Consider the following 23,359-nt stretch of genomic DNA (forward strand, 5'->3'; position numbering starts at 1 on the left):
CAGATCCTCCTGTTCCTCTCAGGCTGCTGAGATCACAGACACAGACCAACTACAGATTTAGGTCACCATGTTCCCGTAGAAGCAAATTGTGAGGAAAGAAAACTCCACAAAGCATTTGTGCTGCTCATGGAGCTCACTTCAGTGATTACATGGTAAAAAACTTAAATAAGGACGAGCGAGTGTCAGGAATTTTTTCAACTCAGAGGAAAGACATTGTCATGATTCTGACTTCTTGTGAACCTTTGTGAACTACTGAAAGATTGTTTTGGACCTAAGATTTTCTGTTGTATGAACTTTTTATATTATGAATGTTTACCTTGCTTTCCTTGTGTTTGGATTTGTGTTCGGTGTGTTTGCCCTCTGCGTTCCCTGTTTTATTTTGAAGCTTGTGTGTCTCTCTTGCTTAACTTCCTGTCTTTGTCAGGTTTGCGGCCCATGTGGTGGTCTGCACCTGTCCTCATGTGTTTCATCTGTGTTCAGTTATTCCTCCCTCTGTGTTTCCCTTTGTCTTTGTCAGTTCATCTGTTACATGGAACTTTCCCTCGAGTCCTTGAGTCTCGGTTCGGTTTTCATTGATGTATTTATCCAGTTTCTTTGGTGTTTGCCTGCCACAGGAGGCCGTAAGCAAGTTCTTTTTTCATTAAATTCACGTTCACCATGGCTGCATTTTGGTCCTCTCAGCTAAACTTAACAGACACTGATATCAGAGATGTTATTCCATTGAGTTAAAAAAAACAGAAAAGCACAGAAATATCATTTGGAAATGTTAGGGGGAACCCTAGTTTTTGCAGTGATCGCAATCTGCTTTAAAGTATATACACTTTTATTTATTTTTATCTGGAAATCACAAGTTTAATATTCCTATCTAGAAAAACAACCTTTTTACTCAAGATAATAATCTTTGCAATATGTATTATTTTCATAACAGAAGGGATTATATTCGTAGACTATTAAATTGAATAGTTCCATGTATTCCAGGATTACTGTAATTAAATGTGTTGGTTTATATTAGATATTGTTCTCTTGCTTTCATTTGCTGCCTTTACTTTGTTAGTTGGTGGAGTTGTGTCAAAATCCTGCTTTGTTCTACTCAGGTTTTAGGGTTTCCTCAAAACAAAAATGGAGATGATGCAGTGGAAATTGTGTGATTTGTTAAATTTAGGCATTTAACATCTTCCACACTGGATCCCATGTCATCCTAATTCCTGTTAGAGTTGAAGCAACGTACACTCTGGTCGATCCAACCCGTAGAAGGGCATTAAAGGTAATGGTACGACACATTTGTCATCATAGAATAGTCACATGGTTAATCTTATGGAATGATCATGTTTGGTTTGCTTTCAAGGCACAAATCTACTTTGATGTTTAGGAATAGAACTTGGTTTGTTCTAAAATGAGTATTTCCTTAAGCACTGGAGGAGTTTCTCATCGTGGTATTGATAATAAAAACATGCTTAAGGTTGTGGAAGTGTCATGGATAAAAAGAAACAGCACAAACTATTAGTTCTACATGAGAAAAGACAATTAAATGCTACTATAGTGCATAATCAGCCGCTAGCACAGATTTCCTTTGAGGTCTTGTTTTACTGGAGGACAGTCTCGTCCATCACTGGGCTGATTGGACAGACGATGATCCACGCTCACAGTGAAAATGTCTCCATTTGACTCGGCCCGGTCTCCACCACCTGTGGGCTGTGATGTTGTTATCTCCCCATGTCATCTTCAGCAGGGTTCAATAGCCATGCGCTGTACAAGCATACTCACTGGAACCAAGCTGCTCTGGTCGGAGCACCACCCAGGCTTTTATTTGTTTCTTCAACAAAACACAACGTTGTCTTGTTTTCAGAGGGAGTGTTGCCCAGAGGGATTTCTTCAAATCAACCGTTCGGTTAAGAGATCAATTGTTTCCTCCGCTAAAGAGGTTATATTTTCACCCCTGTCCGTATGTTTGTTTGTTGGTTGGTTTTTATGTTTGTAAGCATGATTACACAAAAAACTTGGTGGAAGGATGTGGTATGAGTCAGGGAGGAACCAATTAAATGCTGGTGCGGATTCGGATCAAGGGCTTTTTTACTCTTTCTCTAACATTGTGAGATGTTTTTTTACATTTTCAGAGATTTCCCGGAGAATACTTCATGGATCTAGATTTAAAAACAGTCCTGCATATTTAGGAGACTGATCTCTATGAGTGTGTGAAATTTGGTGCAGATTAATTGAATGGGGCTGGTGTGTGTGTGTGTGTGTGTGTGTGTGTGTGTGTGTGTGTGTGTGTGTGTGTGTGTGTGTGTGTGTGTGTGTGTGTGTGTGTGTTTGTTATTGTCCATATTGACCTAATTATACTAGGCTAACTTTTACTGCAGACGGGATCACTCGATCGTGATTGGACCAAAATTGTCACGTGAAACTGGACGTTGAAATTTGAATAGTATCTGATACTAAAGTATATAATAAGTATCTTGTCCTGACTAACATCTGGTGTAGTGTTAATTGGGCTACTTAAAAATCGATAAAGTAATGAGGGCTCAACAGGCTGATTGGGGTATCAAGGTTACGTCGCCCTGTATCATGTATGAGATTTTGTATCTTTGTTTCGTGGTTTCCGAATCATTACACCAGTATTTTCCATCCTAAACGAAACAAGTATTGTAAACACCCTCTTTCTCCATCTGTCTGTCCTCAGTTAGCAGCACCTGTCACGCACTGTTGGACAGATTCCAGGAGGAGAACTCCGACCAGATGTTCCCTCGTCACCTGAACTCAGACGACGACCGCCCAAGTAAGAGCTGCGTGCACACAACCGCCAAATAAGTGCCTTGAGTCTGTTTAAAGGTCAACGGTGACTGTTGATATCTATCCACCAGGCGAAACTTGATCTGTGTGAAAAAGAAATCTACTCTATGAATTTCAGGTGTAACTTTGACTCGAGGTGCAACAGCATTGAATTTATTGAGAAATCTGAAGCAAAACAAAGCCGCTAACAAGCAACATGCTAAACCCAGGAAAAAGGTTTGGCACCAAACATAAAAAGTAAAAATAGCCCAAAAGAAAGAAAGAAAGAAATAATGAATTAATGACACATCTATTTCTGTCCTATATCCCCAGACGGATTCCTATGTCCGTTTGCCATGTTAGCTGCATTTTCAGTTTCCTCTCCGTATCACATGACGTCTCGCTCGCCTCCTCCTTTCTCATCCTGTTCATCAACCCCCAACAACGCGGACACACACAATCACTGCAAATTTACAAAGACTCTGTCTGTTTGACTCTTCAACACAATTTGGATATCAGTTAAATTTAGTGGAAATTTGGACCATGAGCCAAAGATATGATTAGTCTCTGACTCCACTTTTGAAATCTTTATTTAGCAACGTGATGATGTTTTTTTCCCCTTACAACAGCACATGCTAACTATAACTGGAAAGCATCTGGTATTTGTTTGTAACTGGTGAAGTTGAGTGTTGGGTGCATTGATGGAGAGAACCGGCCCGTGAACGTCTTTGGAGGCTGTCTCAGTTTATTTTGAGTCTTCTGGCCAATTTTGAAATCAGAAATATGTTAGCATATTATACCATGACTTTAATCACCAAGTAAACAAACAAACATAATAACAGAGAGGTGAGCGGAACTTTGAACAACCAAAATGTCATATGAAGTACAACAATAGAGAGGGAGGTTGTGAAGCACAAAGCACAACCATATAAGGAAGGGTCCTCCCAGAAGTGAAGATAGGGGTACGTAATTATATACAATAAATATTACAAATGCATATTGGACTGTTGTTTAATTGGCATTGTTATTTATGTCATGATTGTATAACACTGTTTGTGTTTCAATGCCGTAGAAGTTTTTTTTTAATTCCTAAGTATTTTCATTTATTGAAAAATGTGAATTTAGAAAGTTTTGCAGCCTTGTGAATTTTTTTTTAAATTGATTTACATCTTCAGGATTTTGTTTCCTCAAGAAAACAATTTGATCATTAAATGTAATTGTTGTGATCTCCTGATTGAAAATTCCACATTGATTTCGTGTAATAATTCAATATATTTTCATCAAAACATTTTACAGCAGACACATTTGATTAAAATACGATAAAATATGGTAATATGCTGTGTGAAGGTTAAACACACATGCATTCTTTTTGGCACCTTCTTTTGCTCCTTATACAAGTTTTGGAAAATTATTTACTATTAAAAATGCCATACTAACCAGCAAACACTGAGTTAAACGTTGCACCCTGGTCTTTTTTTCCCTGCAGTTACCTCCTGTGATTTTGAGTCACTCTGCCTTTGGACTTTATCAAATCACAGCGACCAAAGTGACTGGTCAGTGGTGTCGCCACAGCAACCAAAAAGGGCACAGGTTGGGATGATGCCTGCGACTGACCACTCAGAGGGAAGCTCTGGCGGTAAGAGCGCAGTGACTCACTGGGAGCTCCAGGCTGATTTCTTATTGTTTGATAAATAGACAGTTGTACCTGTTCAGAACGGGTGTTGACATCTGTCTCAAGGGATCCAATCACAGCGCAGAGCGCGTCAGTTCACACCTGACATCAGAAAGCATCTCGGGTGACCATATGTGATCGGAACTCGCTTCTCTGTTCAAATGATGTTGTTTTAAGTCAATGTGACTATGACAGATGTGTTTGTTCCAAATGTGTTTGTGTGTCGGTGTGAGAGAGAGACAGAGCAGAGTCAGGAGAGGCTGAGCGAATCAATGTGCTGCGTTTAGCTCGACTGTGAAATAGGATTTTACTCTTTTGAGGAAAAGTAGAAAATCAATATCAGGAGGTCAATGTTGATACTCTGAGAAGCGTTAAAATACTTTCAGTTCAATATGAAACTGTGGCAGTTGAGAGGAAGTCAGCTGAGTCGGTTCTTCAGTGTGGCCCAGGACACGTTTTCATTTGCTTTGTTCCGTCGTTCTCAAAGAATGTGAAAAGAGAAGCTCTAAAAGTAAATGTTACGAAAACATAATGTCCATTTTAAAGATTTCAGCATGACAAAAAAATAATTTGTCAAATGATTTATGGGACCTGAGGGCTGCCATTAAACTGTCAAACATGACATTTTTCCTCTGTGTTATTACTCTAGGGCACTTCCTGCTCCTGAGCTCCTCCTTGACTGCTGAGGCCTCCGGGAGAAGCGAGTACCACTTAACCAGCCCGGTCTTGTCAGGTAGCAGCAAGCGCTGCACCCTGCAGGTGGCTCTGTATGAGTCCCATCCAGCCTCGGGGAACCTGACGCTGCTGATCCAACCAGTTCTCTCAGACGTGCCTGTCCACTCTGTTGCCGTCAACCACGAGAGTCGAGACGACCGCAGGTCAGCAAACACGCTCGAGAACAAGCTGCTTCTGCAATGCTGCTTGTGCAGAATAATTCTCTCATGATTTATGCAGCACAGCATGTCCATTTAATTAGTGTCAAAAAGAAAAACCCTGCATCTCCTCTGATTGAAGTGCTTGTCAAGTTGAGGTCCAGCCTGTAAAAAGAATAAAAGGGAGCTCATATTTTACTGCAATGGAAGGTGACACAGGACAGTGCAAGGGCACAGAAAGCAATACATTTTACTCATGGGGCACTGAAGTTAAATAATAATTTTCTTACATGTGGGACAAAACTATAGAATTATGAGAATGGGGACAGCAGCCTGTATTGTTTGGAAAATGGGGACGTTATTTCCCGTTGATCTAAAAGTGCAGTTGTCGTGAGAGCAGTTAAAAGCACTCTTGCTTCTAGATGCAGACTCCGGAAATGAATTTATATATAATTGGTTTGGACAGAAGAAGGATGGACGGGCGAATGCATTAAGTTTGTACATAAGCTTTGTTCGTTTCTGCGCAGTAATGGACTGAGCCTTTCCATCATGAGACAAACAGCTCTTCATCTCATACCGACCTGCAGACTAGAGGTCGAGTAACTTCAGAGCACACTCTCCTTTTAAAGCACCGGGTGTGGCACGTCTTCTCTGTGTGTGTTTGTCCCATATTATTGAGTTTTCTCAGAAGTCAACCGCTGCTCTAATCAATCATTTTCCCTTCAGAACAGAGGCTTGATGGTCTGGGAAATGGCTTCTTGATTGTCTGTGTTATCTTCATTTTTTCTGGCTGTGACGGCACATGTGGTGTTTTCAGAGCTGCACTCACAGAGGTGGATGTGTAACGTGTGACGTGAAGCTCAGTGAAGATGCCATCACATATTCAAGGTGACAATCAGAAAAAAAAAATCAAAGGAAAGAGACAGACACAGACAGATATGCAGACGGACAGACAGACAGACAGAAAGGCAGACACAGGCAGACGGACAATAAGACAGACAGGCAGACATACAGACAGACAGAGACAGACAGAAAGACAGAGATTCCTCCATTTAAAGCCAGATGTTAAACAAAATAGTTCATATTCAGCCACTGCATAAGCATGGCAGTTGTTTCACAGCTTGAGCAACTTGTGGCATGAAAGATCGAATGTGACAGGTGTGAAAAAACAAAAATAACAAAGAGACGGAGGGAATATGCTGTTCATTAGGATCTTGGCCATGAGCAGTGCAGTGGGAAGATGATCTGATGAGCTTTTGTGGGTCCTGCATGAGCCTGAAGACACACATATTGTATATGTAACTACTGCAGCAGTGTCGTGTTAGATGTTTCTGACCGGTCGTGGTAATGTGTAATAAAAAGTAGGAGTGTCGATGGATGGACTTTATTGATCCGAAGACCACAAAAAAACAGAGGCTGATATCTAAGAACTGATATCCTCAACAAGAGTGAGGAAAAACTACCAGAACAACATAGAAGAAGAAGAAAAAAGAACAGAGACCTCAGAGAGAGTCACATGTGAGGGATCCCTCTCTCAGGACGGACAGATGTGCAATAGATGCCACAGGTTGCAGAGCAAAATAACAATATTTACAACTTTCACGAGAAAAGACAGTGTCTAACACAAATGGAGAGGTGTGTCAATGTTTAAAGTATGTAGACAAAACATTGTGAACACACTGAACACAAGTGTAAATACATCGTCAGGTGGGATCAGCAGTCTTTAGGCAGTATACACACACACAGCAGACCTATTCTCAGTGCTCACATTATTCAAGACTGTGGATGGAGGGAGGACAAGTCCATTTGAGTCTTCCTCTGATCTTCTTCTATCTTCTTTGGGTTTTTTTGGAGCCGTGCAAATGAGAGGCAGATGTGACATGAGCTGAACAAAGCGATCAGATCCCTGCAGACACTTATTAGTACCAGGAGTAAATGTGTAAATCAGGTCAAGATCATATCTAGATAGAAATCTGGATACAAAATGCATTTTAATACCAGGTGTCAATAGAATAAACGTTTACACATATTTAGACTGTGATGTGCAAATTGTCATGATTATATGTTTCAGCTTAGTATGACAATAACGTTGCTTATAATGTTCAAATGTATTTTATTTTGTCCGTGATAAATTTAAAGACCTCACAAGACGACTCGTTGACAAGTTCCTCTATTTTCTGGAGGCAAAATTTTCACATTTCCATTTCAAATGCGACCAACACTTTGCCCCTGGGAGGTGACTTTGTATAATATGTTCCAGCGGATTTGAGGGAAGCTTAAAACATTTTTAAAGTATAAATGGAAATTTCCTTAAATAACCTTTCTAAGCAGAGGGACACTTAGATTCTTCTTGAACGTTTTATATTTGTCGAAAACATATAAAAAAATTTTCACCAAACACATGATGATGCAGTAAAACGTGAATGTCATGATAAACAACATGAGGTTCAGAGAACTGCGTCTTACATGCATCATAATCTTTTTATTTTTCAATTTGCTAATGACATTACCTAATGCTATTAACCGTGTTTGCTCGGTTATTGACAGCAGGTGACTGTCGCCCTACAACAACATGAACCATGCGCGCAGCGATAACATGTTACATATACGACATTACCAGACCTTCTTATGGGTTTTGAATCCAGAATATTTACATTTAAAACCAAGGAAGTGGTGAATTCCCTACAGAACACTTTGTAGTATTGTTCCCTGTGATTGGCTGATACAGGGCTGAGTGGGTGGTTGTGGAGAGCCTGATTGGCCAGGTGGACGAGCCCTTCGAGGTGACCCTGCTCTACACCTCCTCTCTGCGGGAGGGCGGCAACACTGTGGCTCTGGACTCTCTGGAGCTCATAGACTGTGAATCAGGTGAGTCCATCGTGTCCTGCAGACGTGTGAACTGAACTGAAGTGAGCTGCACATGATTGAAAGGTTTCCACAGAGGTGGCTATAATTGCTATCCTCCATGTTACATGTAGGTGCTCGCATCCTATTGGATAGTTAAGCCTAAAGAATGCGTTCCTAAATCACAACAAATTGCTGTGACTGGTAAACATTGTATTTGTTGTGTGGTTTCTGGGCTGCAGACCACCAGGATGCTGTGTGTGGAGACTATTTCCACTGTGTGCACTCTGAAGACTGCATCGACCCGAGCCTCGTGTGTAACTTCCACACTGACTGTCCGTACGGTGAGGACGAGGGCTTCATTTGTGGTAAGATTTATTTCTTCTTTACAAAAATAAATCAAGATGCAGAAGTGGATGTTGCATTCAATTAAACTGTGGTCTTGAATTTCTATTAATAATCTATTTAAATGCTCGTTTGCTGGTGGTTTTAGAGGTTCTCCCTTTTTATGTTGATGAATAATTATTCGTTTGATTTGATCTGCGGTGTCGTACTGATTCTGAGCGTGTGGGTGTGTTAAAGCGATATGAAAAGCCAAAGAAGTGTACGTGTGGGCGCTTTTAGTAAAGACATCCTACAGCAAGTTTAATCCATGATAAATTATTAATCCTTTGACCGAGAGAGCCATATTATTCCAGGCTAAGTGCCTCAATGCAGCAAACTATATTTAAAGTACAGAGAGTCACTATTATGTGAAGTATGAAGCCTGAGCGGCTTTTATCCTCAAACTAATTTGCATCAATTTGCAATTTTATGGTATTAGCTGGAAACTATATTTGATTTTAATCTTGAAAGTATGTTTTCAAGATATTCTGCAAATTGTTAAATTGAGATGTTAATAATATTACATGATGATAAAACCTAATGGAGCACATAATGTTTTGAAATTTCAGATTAAAAAAATATGCTTCAGAAAAAAGAATGATTTTAGCATCTTCTATCAATATCATGTATATTCTTCCACTTCCCAGTCTCAGCTGTTAAAGGACATAAACTAGAATGGCACTCATTAGAGCGCACAACTCCACCAACTCCCAACAGTCTCCACATTTATATCTGCTAGTCCCAGGTTTTAATTTGAATCTGCACAATGTTTCACACACTCACAAATATTAGTCCCATAAACATGTCGGATATTTCTAATGAAGAACTATGAATAATTCAGAAAATGAAAAAATGATTCTTGAATTGTTAAAGTGGACATAAATGCCCAGATCCGCCTCTTTGAATTACAGCTTTCTTCCCTCATGTGCTATCCTCCCATCGGGAGTTGTGGAAATCTGTTTAGTGGTTTTTGCATGATCCTGCTGACAAACAAGCAAGCCAACAGATAAACAAACGTAAACCAGACAGACAGGGTCAAAAACATAACCCCCTTGGTGGAGGTCCTTTGTTTTTGTTGTAGACTGTAGACTTTTGATTTTAAGATAAGAAAATGAGACAAGAGTTCAGAATGTGAACTTTTATTTTTTTAGTTCTCACATCTAGCTGCTTAACAGCTTGTTCGCAGCCAGCCATTTTACAAGAGAGCAAAAATACAGGAATATGTGTCTGACAGGTGTTATTATTATCAAATTTCCCTGTGCTGACTGTATTCAGAGAACTGTGTATGGGAGAAAAGCCATTTTTCAGCAGAGTAAAAAGGGAAAATTGATCAGAGCCATTGCGCAAACATTAAGCGTAGCCAACACAACAATTTGTGATGTCCTGGTAAAGAAAGGAGCTACTTGTGTACGGGACATCAAACAGGTCAGGCAAGGACGACAACAACAACAGCAGCAGCAGCAGCAGCAGCAGCAGCAGCTGATGATGATAGACATAATGTGAGAACTGTGAAGCAAACAACAGCCGCTGACATCATCAGCGGTCTCCACAGGGCAGGGATTAATGTATATACGTATAAATGCATGTGTGTACTTCAAAACACATTTCCTGCAACTTCACACCACCATCTATCTGTCTGTCTGTCTGTCTGTCTGTCTGTCTGTCTGTTTGTCTGTCTGTCTGTCTATCTATCTATCTATCTATCTATCTATCTATCTATCTATCTATCTATCTATCTATCTATCTATCTATCTATCTATCTATCTATCTATCTCAGCGTAGAGACAACAATTTACAATAACAATTTTACAACATATATGGTAAATGGAATGGACTGTATTTATAAATTGCTTTTATATTTTTATCAACCGCTCAAAGCACAAATTCTGTACGCAGCACATTTTCCATCGCACAAAATTCACATACTGCAATTTGGTAAATTTGGGATTCAGTATCTTGCCAAGGACAAGATGCTTGGGATCTAACCACTGACGTCCTGATTAGTGGGTAAGCCGCTCTCCCTCCTGAGCCACAGCCGGCTTATATAAACATTAAGAAATATGGCATCTTCTCAGGCAGACTGTATGTGCAGGGTGAGGAGAACTGGCCAGGGAGATGTACTGTAAGTTTGCTTTCATGAAACATGTGAAAAGAATCTGCCTCTTCCCCAGGTGCTCTTCCGTCTGGCTCATACTGCTCGTTCGAACAGGACGCATGTGGCTGGTCTGTGTCCAAACAGCTCTCGGCCTGGAGGAGGGTCGCTGGAGACGAGCTTCTGGACAAGGAGGACATGCAGGGTGTCACTCTGCAGAGTACACCAGGTGTGTGTGTGTGTGTGTGTGTTTGAAATGTGCCGTAACATCTCATTCTCTGATTACATTATTCGTCATTTTGTTTTTACCATAATGATGAGTTATTGTGTCCTCGAGAGGTGGAAGTTTAAATTCTCATATTTAACTTCACTTTTGTCCACATGAGTCACATATTTTAGCTTTTTACTTTATTGTCGTTGTGTCGGCAGCCAATCAGAATGTGTCGTGAGATGAATAACATCGCACACTTCTTACAGATCATTTGAAACCAGCTGCAGAATGTATATGTGCTAACAGAGCAAGAATTTCTTTATATTTAACCCAGTGCCACTAACTGCTTTATCCTTTTTTTCATAGGTAACTTTTCCTATTTTAGCAATTACAAGAAGTTTAATTGTGGCTTTAGAAATGCAACAAAAATTGATAACTGTTCTGCTGTGTCACATGTATTGTGTGTGTCCGCAGGTTACTTCTTGTTTCTGCAGGTAAGAGACAGTAATTCACTTCGAGAGGCTTCCATTCAGAGCTCATCTTTCCCTCCTCCAGTCTCCTCTGCTGCCTGCCAGGTCAGTGATTGAGACTGATGCACTTGTTGAATTATTCAATTCCAGTATTTTTTTGTTTACCTCGTCCTTGAGACTGCTCTCGAGCTGCAGTCACATGAAAAGTATTTTGCTAAATCTTTGCTGATCCCCTGTGTCTCTGTGCAGCTGCGCTTCTCTCTGTATATGTATGGGGATTTTAATGGTTCACTGCTGGTGGCTATAGAGGAGAACGGGACCGGCACTGCACCGCTGGTCTGGGAGAGAAATGGTCAGCGGGCGGACGACTGGGAAGATGTTGCCCTGCAGTTGACTGGCCTCCATCATGGGTGGGTAAAAGGAAAACAATAGAATTGTAGAGCAGATGATTATGTAACAGTGAAATGCACAGTAAATGAATCAGGCATAGTTTCTTTTGTATAAATGTTACCCCTATTATTAAACTTATCTTTTTTTAAACTAATTCAAAAGTGAAGCCAAAGCATTATGATTGCCCCCTGGTGGCTGGCTGCAATATCAGTCATAAGCCCCTCCTCCCTCATGTTAGCAGACAAGACATTGGTCAAACTATGGTTTACAGATGGTTTCTGGAATGTTCGGTAGTTCTCATCACACAGTTTTTCCAGATAGTTTGATGCTGTACAAACGGGCTGAGATGTCATGATTGACAGCTGAGACTGACTCACAATTGGTCGAGCGTGTGTATTGGTGGGATCTCGATACTGTGGCTCCACCCACCCCAATCGCTGCTGTCAAAGGCGCAAGATCTTTATTTAGAGTCTACGATGAGTACACACAGTACTTTAGATTAATAATTAGAGAGATGGGAAATTGCTGCATCCATCTAAATCATTTTAAAGATTAGTGAAGAACACATTAATAATGAAATGTTTTGTGTTTGGCTGCAGGTTCCATGTGAAGGTGACAGCTGTGTGGGGACAAGGCTCCAATGCTGATGTTGCTCTCGATGACATTGCAATTGGAGCGACCTGCTTCGGTACAGGTGAGCTGTTGCCAACATGGCACCATGAGATGCTACAGCACTGTAACAGTCTTTTCTATTACTTAGCATAAACATGATGATGTAATAATAATACATTTATTTTAATTGTCACTATTATTATATTAATAGTCTTTCAGAACCTGGGTAAAATCTTTCTTCATAGCAGAGGTGCGCACAGCATCGATTAATTCAGCCCCTCTCTCTCTCCTCTCTCTCTCTCTCTCTCTCTCTCTCTCTCTCTCTCTCTCTTTCTCTCTCTCTCACTCACTCACTCTCTCCCTCTCTCTCTCTTTCAGGTCCATTTAGATGTTGCTGGATGGATTTTACCATTCAGTCTGGTGCGAGAGTAGATTAGAAATTTGGCAGTACAGTGATTTGATTGAAGGGATAAGTGTGTTTTTGTTTGTGCATGATTAATGCGACAGCTGGTTTACAACCTGAGTGGAGGCACAATTATGATGCTCAGATCCTGTCGAGCAAGACTGGAACATTTTCTGACTGATATCATGGTCAAGATCCCAGATTATCTATAGCAAGCCCATGACTTAGCTTGATGTTTCTCCTCATTGCAGTTATGACCTCACTCTGTGCTGGGATCGTGTTGTGCTTAAGAGACTTGCATGTTGTTTTGATGTAGAGACTGAACCGTGGACACTGTTGTTGCTTAAGTGAGTTCAACAATATCGGATTACTTTTAGGGAAGGACCTGGCAAAGGACAGGGAACTGGACGGCTGCTGTGGGCCGAGAAAAATCCTGTAAAACCGTGAAAACATTACATTTCTGTTTGCAAAATAGTGGATAGAAGAGAGGAACATGTATCATCTTGCACAGGAATTAGTCTTATCCATAATACCCTTCCTTTAATTGTTTTCTGTGTCCTTTCTGTATGATTATCATTTCCAGAAAAATGGAATCTGTAACCGTGACACCTTTTCTCTCTTTACTTCCCCTCTCCTCAGATATCAACTCTCTGCTGCCCATGACGGGCCTGGAGGATATCTTCAGCCCCCTTCCAGAGCCCTCAGCCTCAGGTAGCGTGCAGCTTTTTAAACTTTTTTTTGTCCGATGAGTCATTTAAAATCCACTCTGCATGCACAAGTGACACACCAGGGGGAGAATTGTATACTGAAGACATCAGTATTGTAACACTATGTGCAGTGACACAGGGAAAAGACCCAAACGCAGTTGTGACGAACTAGTAAGAAGAGGCCAACTGGCTGCAAGGAGGTGACGCAGGCAAAAGGCCAAAACCAGAGAGGGAAATCCAATCAAGCAAATCTATGCAGAGCAGGCGAGTGCAGAGTCCAAAGTATCATATACAGAAGTCCATCTGAAACAGGAAACAAAAACAGTCAAAGAGCAGGCAAGGTTCCAAAATGCAGAAAGGGGAGGCAAGGTTCATACCCAAAGAGAGAGAGCATGTGTCCACCAAGGGAAGGACATTCCTCCGCCGCCAAGGCTGATTGGCCACTTTATCATCATATTGAACATTGTGCACAGAAATGTTCTGCAAACTGCTCACATTACAACACAGGCAAAATATCCACTCTCTGATATAATTGAAATAATTGAATGAACCTTAACCCTTTAATTTGTTATCATACAGAAGCTGGATAAATATCACCTCACCAAAAAAATATTATTTAAATTTACAAAATCAGAATCATTATCCTGATCCACACCAAACTTCACCGTTTAATATAATAGCTTTCTACACAAAAATGTCAAACCTTTTTCCTTTCACAATATTAAAGAAAGTTAAAATAACGATTCCTGGATCAACCCACTGATCCTGATCCATACCTCAATTGAGTGGGTTCTTCCCTGACCCATACCACCTATTCCTCTTTGTCTCCATTTTTCTAGAGGTTTCTCTGATGACGTGGTGGTTTAACTCGTGCGGTGCCAGTGGTCCTCAGGGCCCAACCCAGGCCCAGTGCGACAGCACCTACAGGAACAAAAACGTCAGTGTCACCGTGGGGAAGGAGGGGTCGCTGAGAGGAGTCCAAATGTGGAGAGTACCTGCTACCAACAGATATCTGTAAGTTATAAAGGGGACGGATGTGTGGCTCATTCATCTGAGCGTCAAGGTGAAGGTTTCTCTAAAATCTGATTTCTTATTTTCCTTTAAAATCCCAAACCAACAATTAAATACTCACAGGAAAATTCCAGGTGAATTTGAACATGGGGTCGAGTCTGTTGGGCCTTTTTAGGGTTATTTATTACTTTTTGTTGGTTAAGTGATTGGATCAGCTCTGGTGATGTATAACACATCATAGAGATAGATCCACCCCTTCCTCCAAATTCACAACCCAGCCAGTGTCTCTCTGCCTCCTCCAGTCTGCATGGTGAACGAACTGAACTACAGCTGTTATGTGTGATAGAAGAGATGAATGTGACTTACAGAGCAAAGATTTTATTATAACAAAGCATGAAAATCATAACAACCTGTTTTATTAGGTAGAGTGAACCCAACTTTTGAGTTAATATGAATCAATATTTGTGAAGAATATATAACCCATCGCACTGTGTTAGATTAACCCAGAATGTGGTTGGTCCAATAGTTACGCAGCAGTGTGGCTGAAAAATACCCACATTACGTAGGTTTCAACCCATTTTCTGCGTGGGAATTATCGACTATACTTTGTGCTGTAAAGTTTATGAGTCTCAGCGTTGCACTCTGTGACATGGTCTGTTGTTGTTGAACCTCAGCACTCTGATTTATTTTAATCCGGTCAACATGCACTCTCTTGTTGTCCTTGTTATTCTTCTACTGAATCTGCAGCAGACAACTGCACAAGGTAAAAATCTGCTTTATCTTTAAACACATGTTTGTGACATGTGTTTTTCTGCCTCCACGGCGGGGACAGTGGCCAGTCAGAGACATGTTTTGGGGTTTTTCGTCTGTCCGTCCCATCTTTGTGAACACGATATGTCAAGAAGGTACAAACGTTCACTTTTAGGACGAGTGATCTTTTGGTATTTGTTTTCAAACTTCCAGTTCGACTCAAAGATTAACTGCTTAGGTTTCAGGGGTCAAAGGTTACAGTGACCCCATGAATCTGGAAGAAAAATGTAAATGGACCAGAACTGCACTGGTTGGTGGAGGCATACAATAATTCTAGTTTTTTTTTTAAGTATGTATGTCTGACCTCTTTATTTAAGATTCATGTCTTCACTCTGACTTAATGGACTAACTTGTTTTTGGTGCTATTGTTGACAGCAACTATAATTTAAAATATAGTCGTTTTTTACAAGCTGTGTTTTGTGGAATGCAGGATAACCTAAAAACCTTTCGGTGGTGTTTACACGTCGTTTCATTTTTCTGAGCTTAGTCACCGAGCTGAGAAACCATGTGTTAGCCTGGTTGCATGACTCACAGAGCTGGGCTAAGTGACAATTTAGAGGTGTGACGGAGCGAAATTGTTCTGGCCAATGCACGAGATCAAGACTTGAAGCTGTTTTATTGTCTCTGCAAAGCGATTCATCGGACCTCACCCCCACAATCACCACATGAAATGAGGCTCTATAATAAAATTTCTGGATAATCACAGTATTTACAGGGTGTTGAATTACTCAGGCTATATTATACTTTAAACAGCTGCATTTTCTGCCAAGATTAGTAGAGTGTGTGTTTATAAGAGGAAATAATGACGGAGAGGTACAGCAGTTTGCTCAGGTGTTTTATATGATATATACAATGTAGCCTGAAAGCAGTTTATTTAACAGCAGTTGATGCCGTTGTGGTGTAATGATTTCCCCCAGGATCTCTGCCTACGGGGCTGCAGGAGGGAAAGGAGCCAAAAACCACAACAAACGCAACCACGGCGTCTTCATTTCCGCCATATTTCCTCTGGAGAAAGGAGATGTACTCTACATCCTGGTGGGCCACCAGGGAGAGGACGCATGCCCAGGGGTGAGTATGGGAGACAGTGTAATCGAGCTGGGAGGATTCAGTGGCTTGTGCATTGTCCCGCTGGGATATATATGGCCAGAGAGAGAGAGAGTGTGACCAAAATAGAGAAAGATTCTCGCCTGATGGATTTATATTTTTGTGGAGGCGCCGTTTTTCTCTGAAAATAAAATCTCTCTCTCTCTCTCTCCCTCGGTGCAGAGGAATCCTCACACTCAGAAGATCTGCCTGGGCGAGTGGTCGGTGATTGAAGACGACCTCAGGGGAGAGGCTGGTGCTGAGTGGGCTGGAGGGGGAGGGGGAGGAGGCGGATCTACCTACATCTTTAAGGTGACAGCTCGTTTAGTTTGTGGATCATTTGTCACATCTACTTCCCCTGGTCATGTTCAATTTGCTGTTCTGTTGAGATTGATGCTTTGTCTGAAAATGTTTTAAATGCAAATACATGCATGTGCATCACTCAGCTTCAACGTTGAAGAGCTCTCAATTAGATGTTCCTGTCTTGCCAGATGGAGAGTGGCGATCTCATTCCCTTGCTGATTGCAGCTGGTGGAGGAGGAAACGCTTACCTGGAGGACCCGGAGTCCAGTTTGGACCAGATACCACTGGAGCAGTATGAAAACAGCACCATACGACCCAGCAGCAATGGACGAACTGGTGCTGCAGGTGCGTTAATGCTATAGACAATGACAATAAGACTGTTCCCCAAAAGTGAAGCCAAAGCGTCTTGATCGAAGTGCACATTTAAGGATTTTTTTTAACTCAAAGATGGTTTCTGTCATTTTCAATCAATCAATCAAATTTTATTTGTATAGCCCATATCCACAAATCACAATTTGTCTCATAGGGCTTTAACATGGTGTGACATCCTCTGCCCTTAACCCTCAACAAGAGTAAGGAAAAACTACTAAAAACCCTTTTAACAGGGTAAAAAGAACGTAGAAACCTCAGAGAGAGCCACATGTGAGGGATCCCTCTCTCAGGACGGACAGAAGTGCAATAGATGTCAAGTGTAAAGGAGAACATCACCAAGATAAAGGTTTTAGCAGCATTGATAAGGGTAAATATTTTGAAGCATAACTGAAGGTCAGTGAATTGGTGGATTAAAGTGTCTGAGGAGAAATACTATGTATCGAGCAGTCCTGCTGCAATCATAGTCTATGGTCAGCAGCCAGCAAGATCATGATCCACCATCAAGATCGGATGCCACTATAGTCCACAGTCATTGTCCACTGCCGCCATTAGGATCCATCATCAGCTGCCACCTCGGTCGTGGTCCACCACCATTATCTGATGCCAACACGATAAAGGATCCGCCTTTATTATCACGATCAGCCAGCACGATGCAGAATCCGCCATACTGGATCCATCTTTAGCCTTTCTTATCACATAGATGTGTGTTCAAGTGTTCATTTTAGTAACTTTGGTTTTAATTAGTTATTTGATGCTATTAAAACAGAGTGACACAACATGATTGACAGCTGAGACTGACTTGTGATTGGTCGAGCGCATGCATCGGTGATGGCAAAATGGTGGTGCAAGTTGGCAGCATTTGTCTCCGGCAGATTAGTCAATACTAATATTAATGTCCATGTAAACACAGATGCTGTGACTTGACGACTCAATTACTTCAGTTATGAAGCAACACTTAAGGTATAGCACAACAAAAAAGGAAGAAGAGAAGCATGACACCGTATGGATTATTTATGTAGTAAACAACAGTACCTATTATAATTCGTGATGAAAGTGAAGGCTGTCTGCAGACTCGGGTTCTAAACTTTATGATCCTGGTGCTTAAGTGTTCTCTGGAAAAATGAGCTGAAGAGCTGCAGTGTGAGCCTCAGATGACGACAGGCTGTTCACCTTGAAATTGAGTGAACTCCAACTGTTTTTCTAAAAGGTTAAATCCTCTCCTCCCGTGTGCACATGCACTCGAAACAGCGCATTCTGGACCATGTGTGTCCTCACACTGCAGAATGTGTTTGGTCTGTGGATAGTGGGATGTACTGGGATTGAATCTTGACATTCCTGACAGGTCTTTTACCTTTGAAGCAGGACATGAAGGGAAGAAGCGTCTCTCTGCTGCAAGGAAGCTCCTGCTGGAACATTCTCAGTAAATCCCCCCTGATCAGCAGAGTCTCAACTCGGCCCTTTTACAGTATTGCCTCATCTTATTGAAACGTCTGTGGGATTGTTTAGATAAAGATCTGAGTGTCAGAGGAAGTTTGAGGCTCTTAGTAGTGTGTACAGGAGCTGTGTGTGTGTGTGTCTGTTGGTGGGTAGATTTGAACTGTGCGTACCCAGTTGTCGCGCCGTCACATGAGACTGGACCTGCAGTGTGTCATTATCATGAATAACAGGATTCATGCTTTTATCTGCTCATCTGCGTCGATCAGATGTCCCCATCTGTCCGTGATTGAACCTGTTGACTCATAGAATATTGTTCGTTGGTTAATCAGCGGGTCGTCCACTAACCAGAAGGTCGATTGGTTCGATCTCCAGCTCCTCCAAGCATCCTTGGGCAACACGTGTGAATATGTGTGAGAAAAAATCTAGTATAAAGTGTTATATAAAAAAGTTAATTTACCGCTGCTGAAGCTAGAGATGTTTTGTTCTGATACATGGACTTTGCTAATTTGTCCTGTGCTGCCCACAGCTCTTATATAACTGTGATAAGATAGAGGACATGAAGTAAATTCAGCTTTATACATAAATAGAAAAAAGCTACTGTGCTGCGCTGATTGCCTGTGGCTGTCAGCAACGTAATTATGTGTACGTGGTTGCGTGTGGGGATGTTGAAGGATGTTAAACAAAAGAAAACAGAAACCTGTGGTTCTGTGTGTTGTTTTGTTTTTTGGGGAGACTGACTGGCTGAAGAGCTCTGCTGTTGAACCTCCCACCTCCGCCCACCGGCTGTCTGAGAACAGCAGAACATCTCAATCCGTCACCACTTATTCCTGTGGCTACTTCATTCAAATCTCTAGCTGGACGTCATCCCAACTTTTCGAAAGCAATCTCAACGAGTCTGAGCTCTGTCCTTGGCAAACTAAGACTTCTCTCTGCAGCCCTCTCTGGAGCGGCATCGGATTTGCTGAAAACATCAAAAACATCCATACATCTTACTACATGCCTCTGCTGCTAATTTGTCGGTGCTCGCGAGTAATTGCTGACTAGAGCCAGTACGGCCGGACGTTCGACAACTGTTTGACACAGATGCTCTACAGCAGGTGACTGTTGGCTTTTTGTATACAAAATAATATAATAATAATATATAATGGACGTCTGGAAAGTGAAGCTAGGGCGGAAGGGCCTGAAATCTGTAGTGTCTTGAAGGACGAGCAGAGGGCGCCTCTACTGGTTTCTATAGAAGTATTTGAAAAAAAGAACCTTATTCTCACCTGGTTTATAACATTTAAAAACATATTTATACTGAGTTTATGGACTCAAATGCTGTAATAAAGCATGATGTTCATTCAGTAAATGATGGTCCCATCTAGCGTGAAAAAGACGATAAAGCACAGTATGCATTGGGGAGTGGATACTGTGTGATTGACAGCTATTCCCGTCATAAGGGTGCAGGTCACAGGTGGAGGTGGGTGTGCAGCAGTGGGGCCATAAAGGGGCTGCAGTTTACATAGAGGGGCCAATCATATGTCCAGCCTCCCTGCACAATTCCTGATTCTGTGCACTAGCCCCACTCCTGGATCTGCCCCCCGGCGTGCAGTGTCCTCAAGCTCTGTCAGGCTCCTACCCCTTAGTGAAAAGTCAAGCGTTCAACCCGCATATCTTATCTCTCTTATTTAAGCAAATCCCACATGGTTACAATAACGCTGCCGACGGCCTCAGAGGCTTTTAATGTTGGATGTAATCATGTTTGATTCAGTGTTCATGTTTGTTTCCTTGAAGGTGGAGGTGGAGGTTGGAAAGACGATCCCAGTCCTCACGTGAGAGCTGGAAAGTCTCTGGTCGAGGGCGCCGAGGGGGGGTCCTCGTGTCCACTTGCCCTGTCCAAGCTCAGCTGGTCCACCTTCGGGGGTTTTGGAGGTGGAGGTGGAGCCTGCACAGCTGGAGGTGGCGGAGGAGGGTACAGAGGTAACAGTATTTTTTGATGCCAATTTTCTACACCTGCACTAAAAAAATATTTGTGTTCTTCTCATCTGACTCGCTCGGGGATGCTGGAGGTCGGTTAGAGTTGAGGGTGCCGTTTGCTTTCTTGCACCACTTGCTTGGTATCATTACTCTCTCTTGGCCTGTTTTCATAGAAGTTATTGCTTTTAACATGTGCTGTTTGTTTCTTTTCAATTATTCATTTTTGAAATTGATTCCGGTATGTTTTTGTGTCTGTTCTGGGTTTTAATCTGTTTGCCGTGTTTTAGTTTGTGTTCTTTGTCCCTGCCTGACTTTATAATAGACTCCCTGACCTAACTCCCTGGCAGAAGAGATATTATATCTCCACGGGACAGTAAAGGATAAATAAATAGAAGTATATGAATATAGCAAACATAAAATATCATAATAGAATCAGTGGGGTGTAGATGATTCGTGAAACTGGAGAGCTCACAGTATGGATTCTGTGATAGGAGGTGACGCGGCACTGACGGATGAGATCACAGCCGACGGTCAGAACGGCGTCTCGTTCATTCATCCAATGGGAGAGATCTTCCTGCAGCCACTGGCAGGTGAGACTCAGTCTGACACACAATGTCACATCATGATCGTATCAAGACAATAATGGTGATGAAGATGGAGACCAGTCCAGGTGAGAGTAGAGTAATGCAAGGTGGAGTATAATGAAAAATCGAAGTAATAAAAAGTTCCTAGATCCGCTCCCCTGATCCGAATCCACACCAAAATTGAATGTCTTCTTCCCTGAGCCATAACACATCCTTCCACCAAGTTTCCTGGAAAATACAGACAGACTACAGACTAGCAGACAAAATCTAACATTTTAAACCACCTTGGCAGAGATAATCAGATAAGATATAGAGGAGTAAACCAAAAAGCAGCTTAGCTGTGAAGATCAGAACGCTGGATATACCAATATAAGTTTACTAGAAAGAACTTTAATGAAATAATTAGATCAATGAATAGAAAATTGATCATTAGATGATGATAACACGAATAAGTAGAAGTAATGTGAAATAATGGGCAGTCTGACAGGAAGAAAAAAAAAACGAAAATTGATCTGATGTGTGTGTAATTTTATAAAAGAGGAAGATTGGCTCAATGAACAGATGCACTGTTATATGAAAAGACTCCACTCTGCATATGTATTCATATGAAAACACATAGTCCGAGCTATATAACATAAAGGTGGATGATGTCTTTGAGTCACTCTCCCAGTATCAGACAGCGTTTAACACGTCTGATCCCAAAGCACAGAGACGCTGGTGGTGTGAAGATTGCATCCTGAGTTCCTGGGATTCTGTTCGCTTAGTTCTCCGAGCAATTGATCCAATCAGGGTGTGGGTGTGTGTGTGTGTGTGTCTGTGCCAAACTATCTGTTTGAACACTTAGGCCCCCCCACACACACACACACATATCCACATACTGTATATGCAGTTTGTATTTTGTTTTGTTTCGTGTGTGTGAGACCAACAGCCATCTGATTCTAATTATTCAGCGGGAGGAAGGAGGAAGGCGCTCGACTAATTCACAGCCTCACGGAGCCGGTTGCCCTCGGCGCCAGCACACAGACATCCATTCTCATGTGAAAGGGCTTTTTGTTTGCTGCTGCGTGCGCTGCCAGTCATCGCTTTCAAACACAATGAGCGTCTCCGCGGCATGAAACGCGTTCAAAGGGAATCTGACAAAAAGAGATGTTATCGTGATTGAGTTTGAAAGACAATTATGTTTTTCTGTAATGTAATAAAACATCTTCTCATCTATAAGTGAAGGATGAGGTTTAATTTAATGACATACATGGTACAAGCCCACATCTCCTCATATTCATACTAAGAGAGGAGACCTGTTTCGTTATCTATATCAGATATAGAAGATAATGTTGATCCAGTACCTGGGCACAAGATGTCAAATGTTCTGAAATTTAAGTACAAGTAATATTTGTATATCTATTTATATGATATTTAATTTTGTCAGTAAATTTCATTAAAGCACTAAAACCATCAGCGTAAATCTGTCTCTTCAAACTTTCTGACTTCTCCAGCGTGTCTTTGGCTTCCAGTCTCTTTCCCAGTCATGCCCAGTGAAGACATAAATCTTTGAAAAGAACTCGCAAACACACTTTCATGTAAAATTAGAACAGCCCGGCTCTGTCATGTTTAGCACAATTTACTCTAACAGGAGAAAATAATCCATTTGTTCAGGGTCTATTTTCAGCTGTGGTGGGATGTGAAACCCACTCAGAATAAACTTCAGCGTCCATGTTCCGCACCATAAACAAACATGTCCGCCGTTGATGTGGTTTTAATAGTTTTTTGGACAACAAGTGAAGCTCCCGTTTCAGACTTTGGCAGCCTGGACAGCACTTGCTCGTCAGATCAGTTCTCTGTTGGATTTGGCCCCTTCATTGTGTTAACTGAAAAGAAAGACATTTTATATCACCAAGCCTTGTTGGAGCGTCCAGCAAAACTTAATGATCTCCTCAAACAAACCGCTTGTTATTGGTGTTTGTGTTTTCATTGTGTGCGTGTGTGTGTGTGTGTTTGTGTGCGTATGTGATTGTTCCATCTAGCGATGGAGAGTCACGGCGAGTGTGAGATCAAGGTGCAGCTGAACTGCAGCCACTGTCAGACGCAGAGCTGCAAACGTGATGAAGACACTCACCTCATCCTCTGCCTCTGCGACGAAGACGAGGTCCTGGCCAGCGACAATGTCACGTGTGTCGGTACTGTAGGTGGGTAATTGTGCCTGCCCCTTAACAGACATAAAAACTCAAAATACATAGTGCACTCACAAATTTAAACAAGAGGATACAAGAGACAGTGGATGGAACATCTAATCGTAACCCATTTTATAACTAGAATGTCACTCAGCCCCCTTATTTATTATAAATTCCTTAGATCCAGATTTTTATTTTTGATCTGC

The 23,359-nt window shown here is 41.6% G+C and overlaps 1 protein-coding gene across 1 annotated transcript in view; it reads left to right on the plus strand.

Annotated features, from left to right (window-relative positions):
• The window catches only part of ltk (leukocyte receptor tyrosine kinase), a 57,945-nt gene that overhangs the window by 19,390 nt on the left and 15,196 nt on the right, over positions 1-23,359 (plus strand). The window contains exons 2-18 of the mRNA XM_035168340.2: positions 2,681-2,776; positions 4,256-4,405; positions 5,091-5,319; positions 8,042-8,181; positions 8,400-8,525; positions 10,713-10,862; positions 11,319-11,419; positions 11,564-11,724; positions 12,304-12,398; positions 13,359-13,430; positions 14,266-14,440; positions 16,165-16,315; positions 16,514-16,642; positions 16,822-16,978; positions 20,219-20,404; positions 20,893-20,991; positions 23,007-23,168. Coding sequence (XP_035024231.2) covers positions 2,681-2,776; positions 4,256-4,405; positions 5,091-5,319; positions 8,042-8,181; positions 8,400-8,525; positions 10,713-10,862; positions 11,319-11,419; positions 11,564-11,724; positions 12,304-12,398; positions 13,359-13,430; positions 14,266-14,440; positions 16,165-16,315; positions 16,514-16,642; positions 16,822-16,978; positions 20,219-20,404; positions 20,893-20,991; positions 23,007-23,168 — 2,379 coding nt within the window. The remainder of the gene's footprint in view (positions 1-2,680; positions 2,777-4,255; positions 4,406-5,090; positions 5,320-8,041; positions 8,182-8,399; positions 8,526-10,712; positions 10,863-11,318; positions 11,420-11,563; positions 11,725-12,303; positions 12,399-13,358; positions 13,431-14,265; positions 14,441-16,164; positions 16,316-16,513; positions 16,643-16,821; positions 16,979-20,218; positions 20,405-20,892; positions 20,992-23,006; positions 23,169-23,359) is intronic.

This window comes from Hippoglossus stenolepis, chromosome 10, assembly GCF_022539355.2.
Source record: "Hippoglossus stenolepis isolate QCI-W04-F060 chromosome 10, HSTE1.2, whole genome shotgun sequence".
NCBI lineage: Eukaryota > Metazoa > Chordata > Actinopteri > Pleuronectiformes > Pleuronectidae > Hippoglossus > Hippoglossus stenolepis.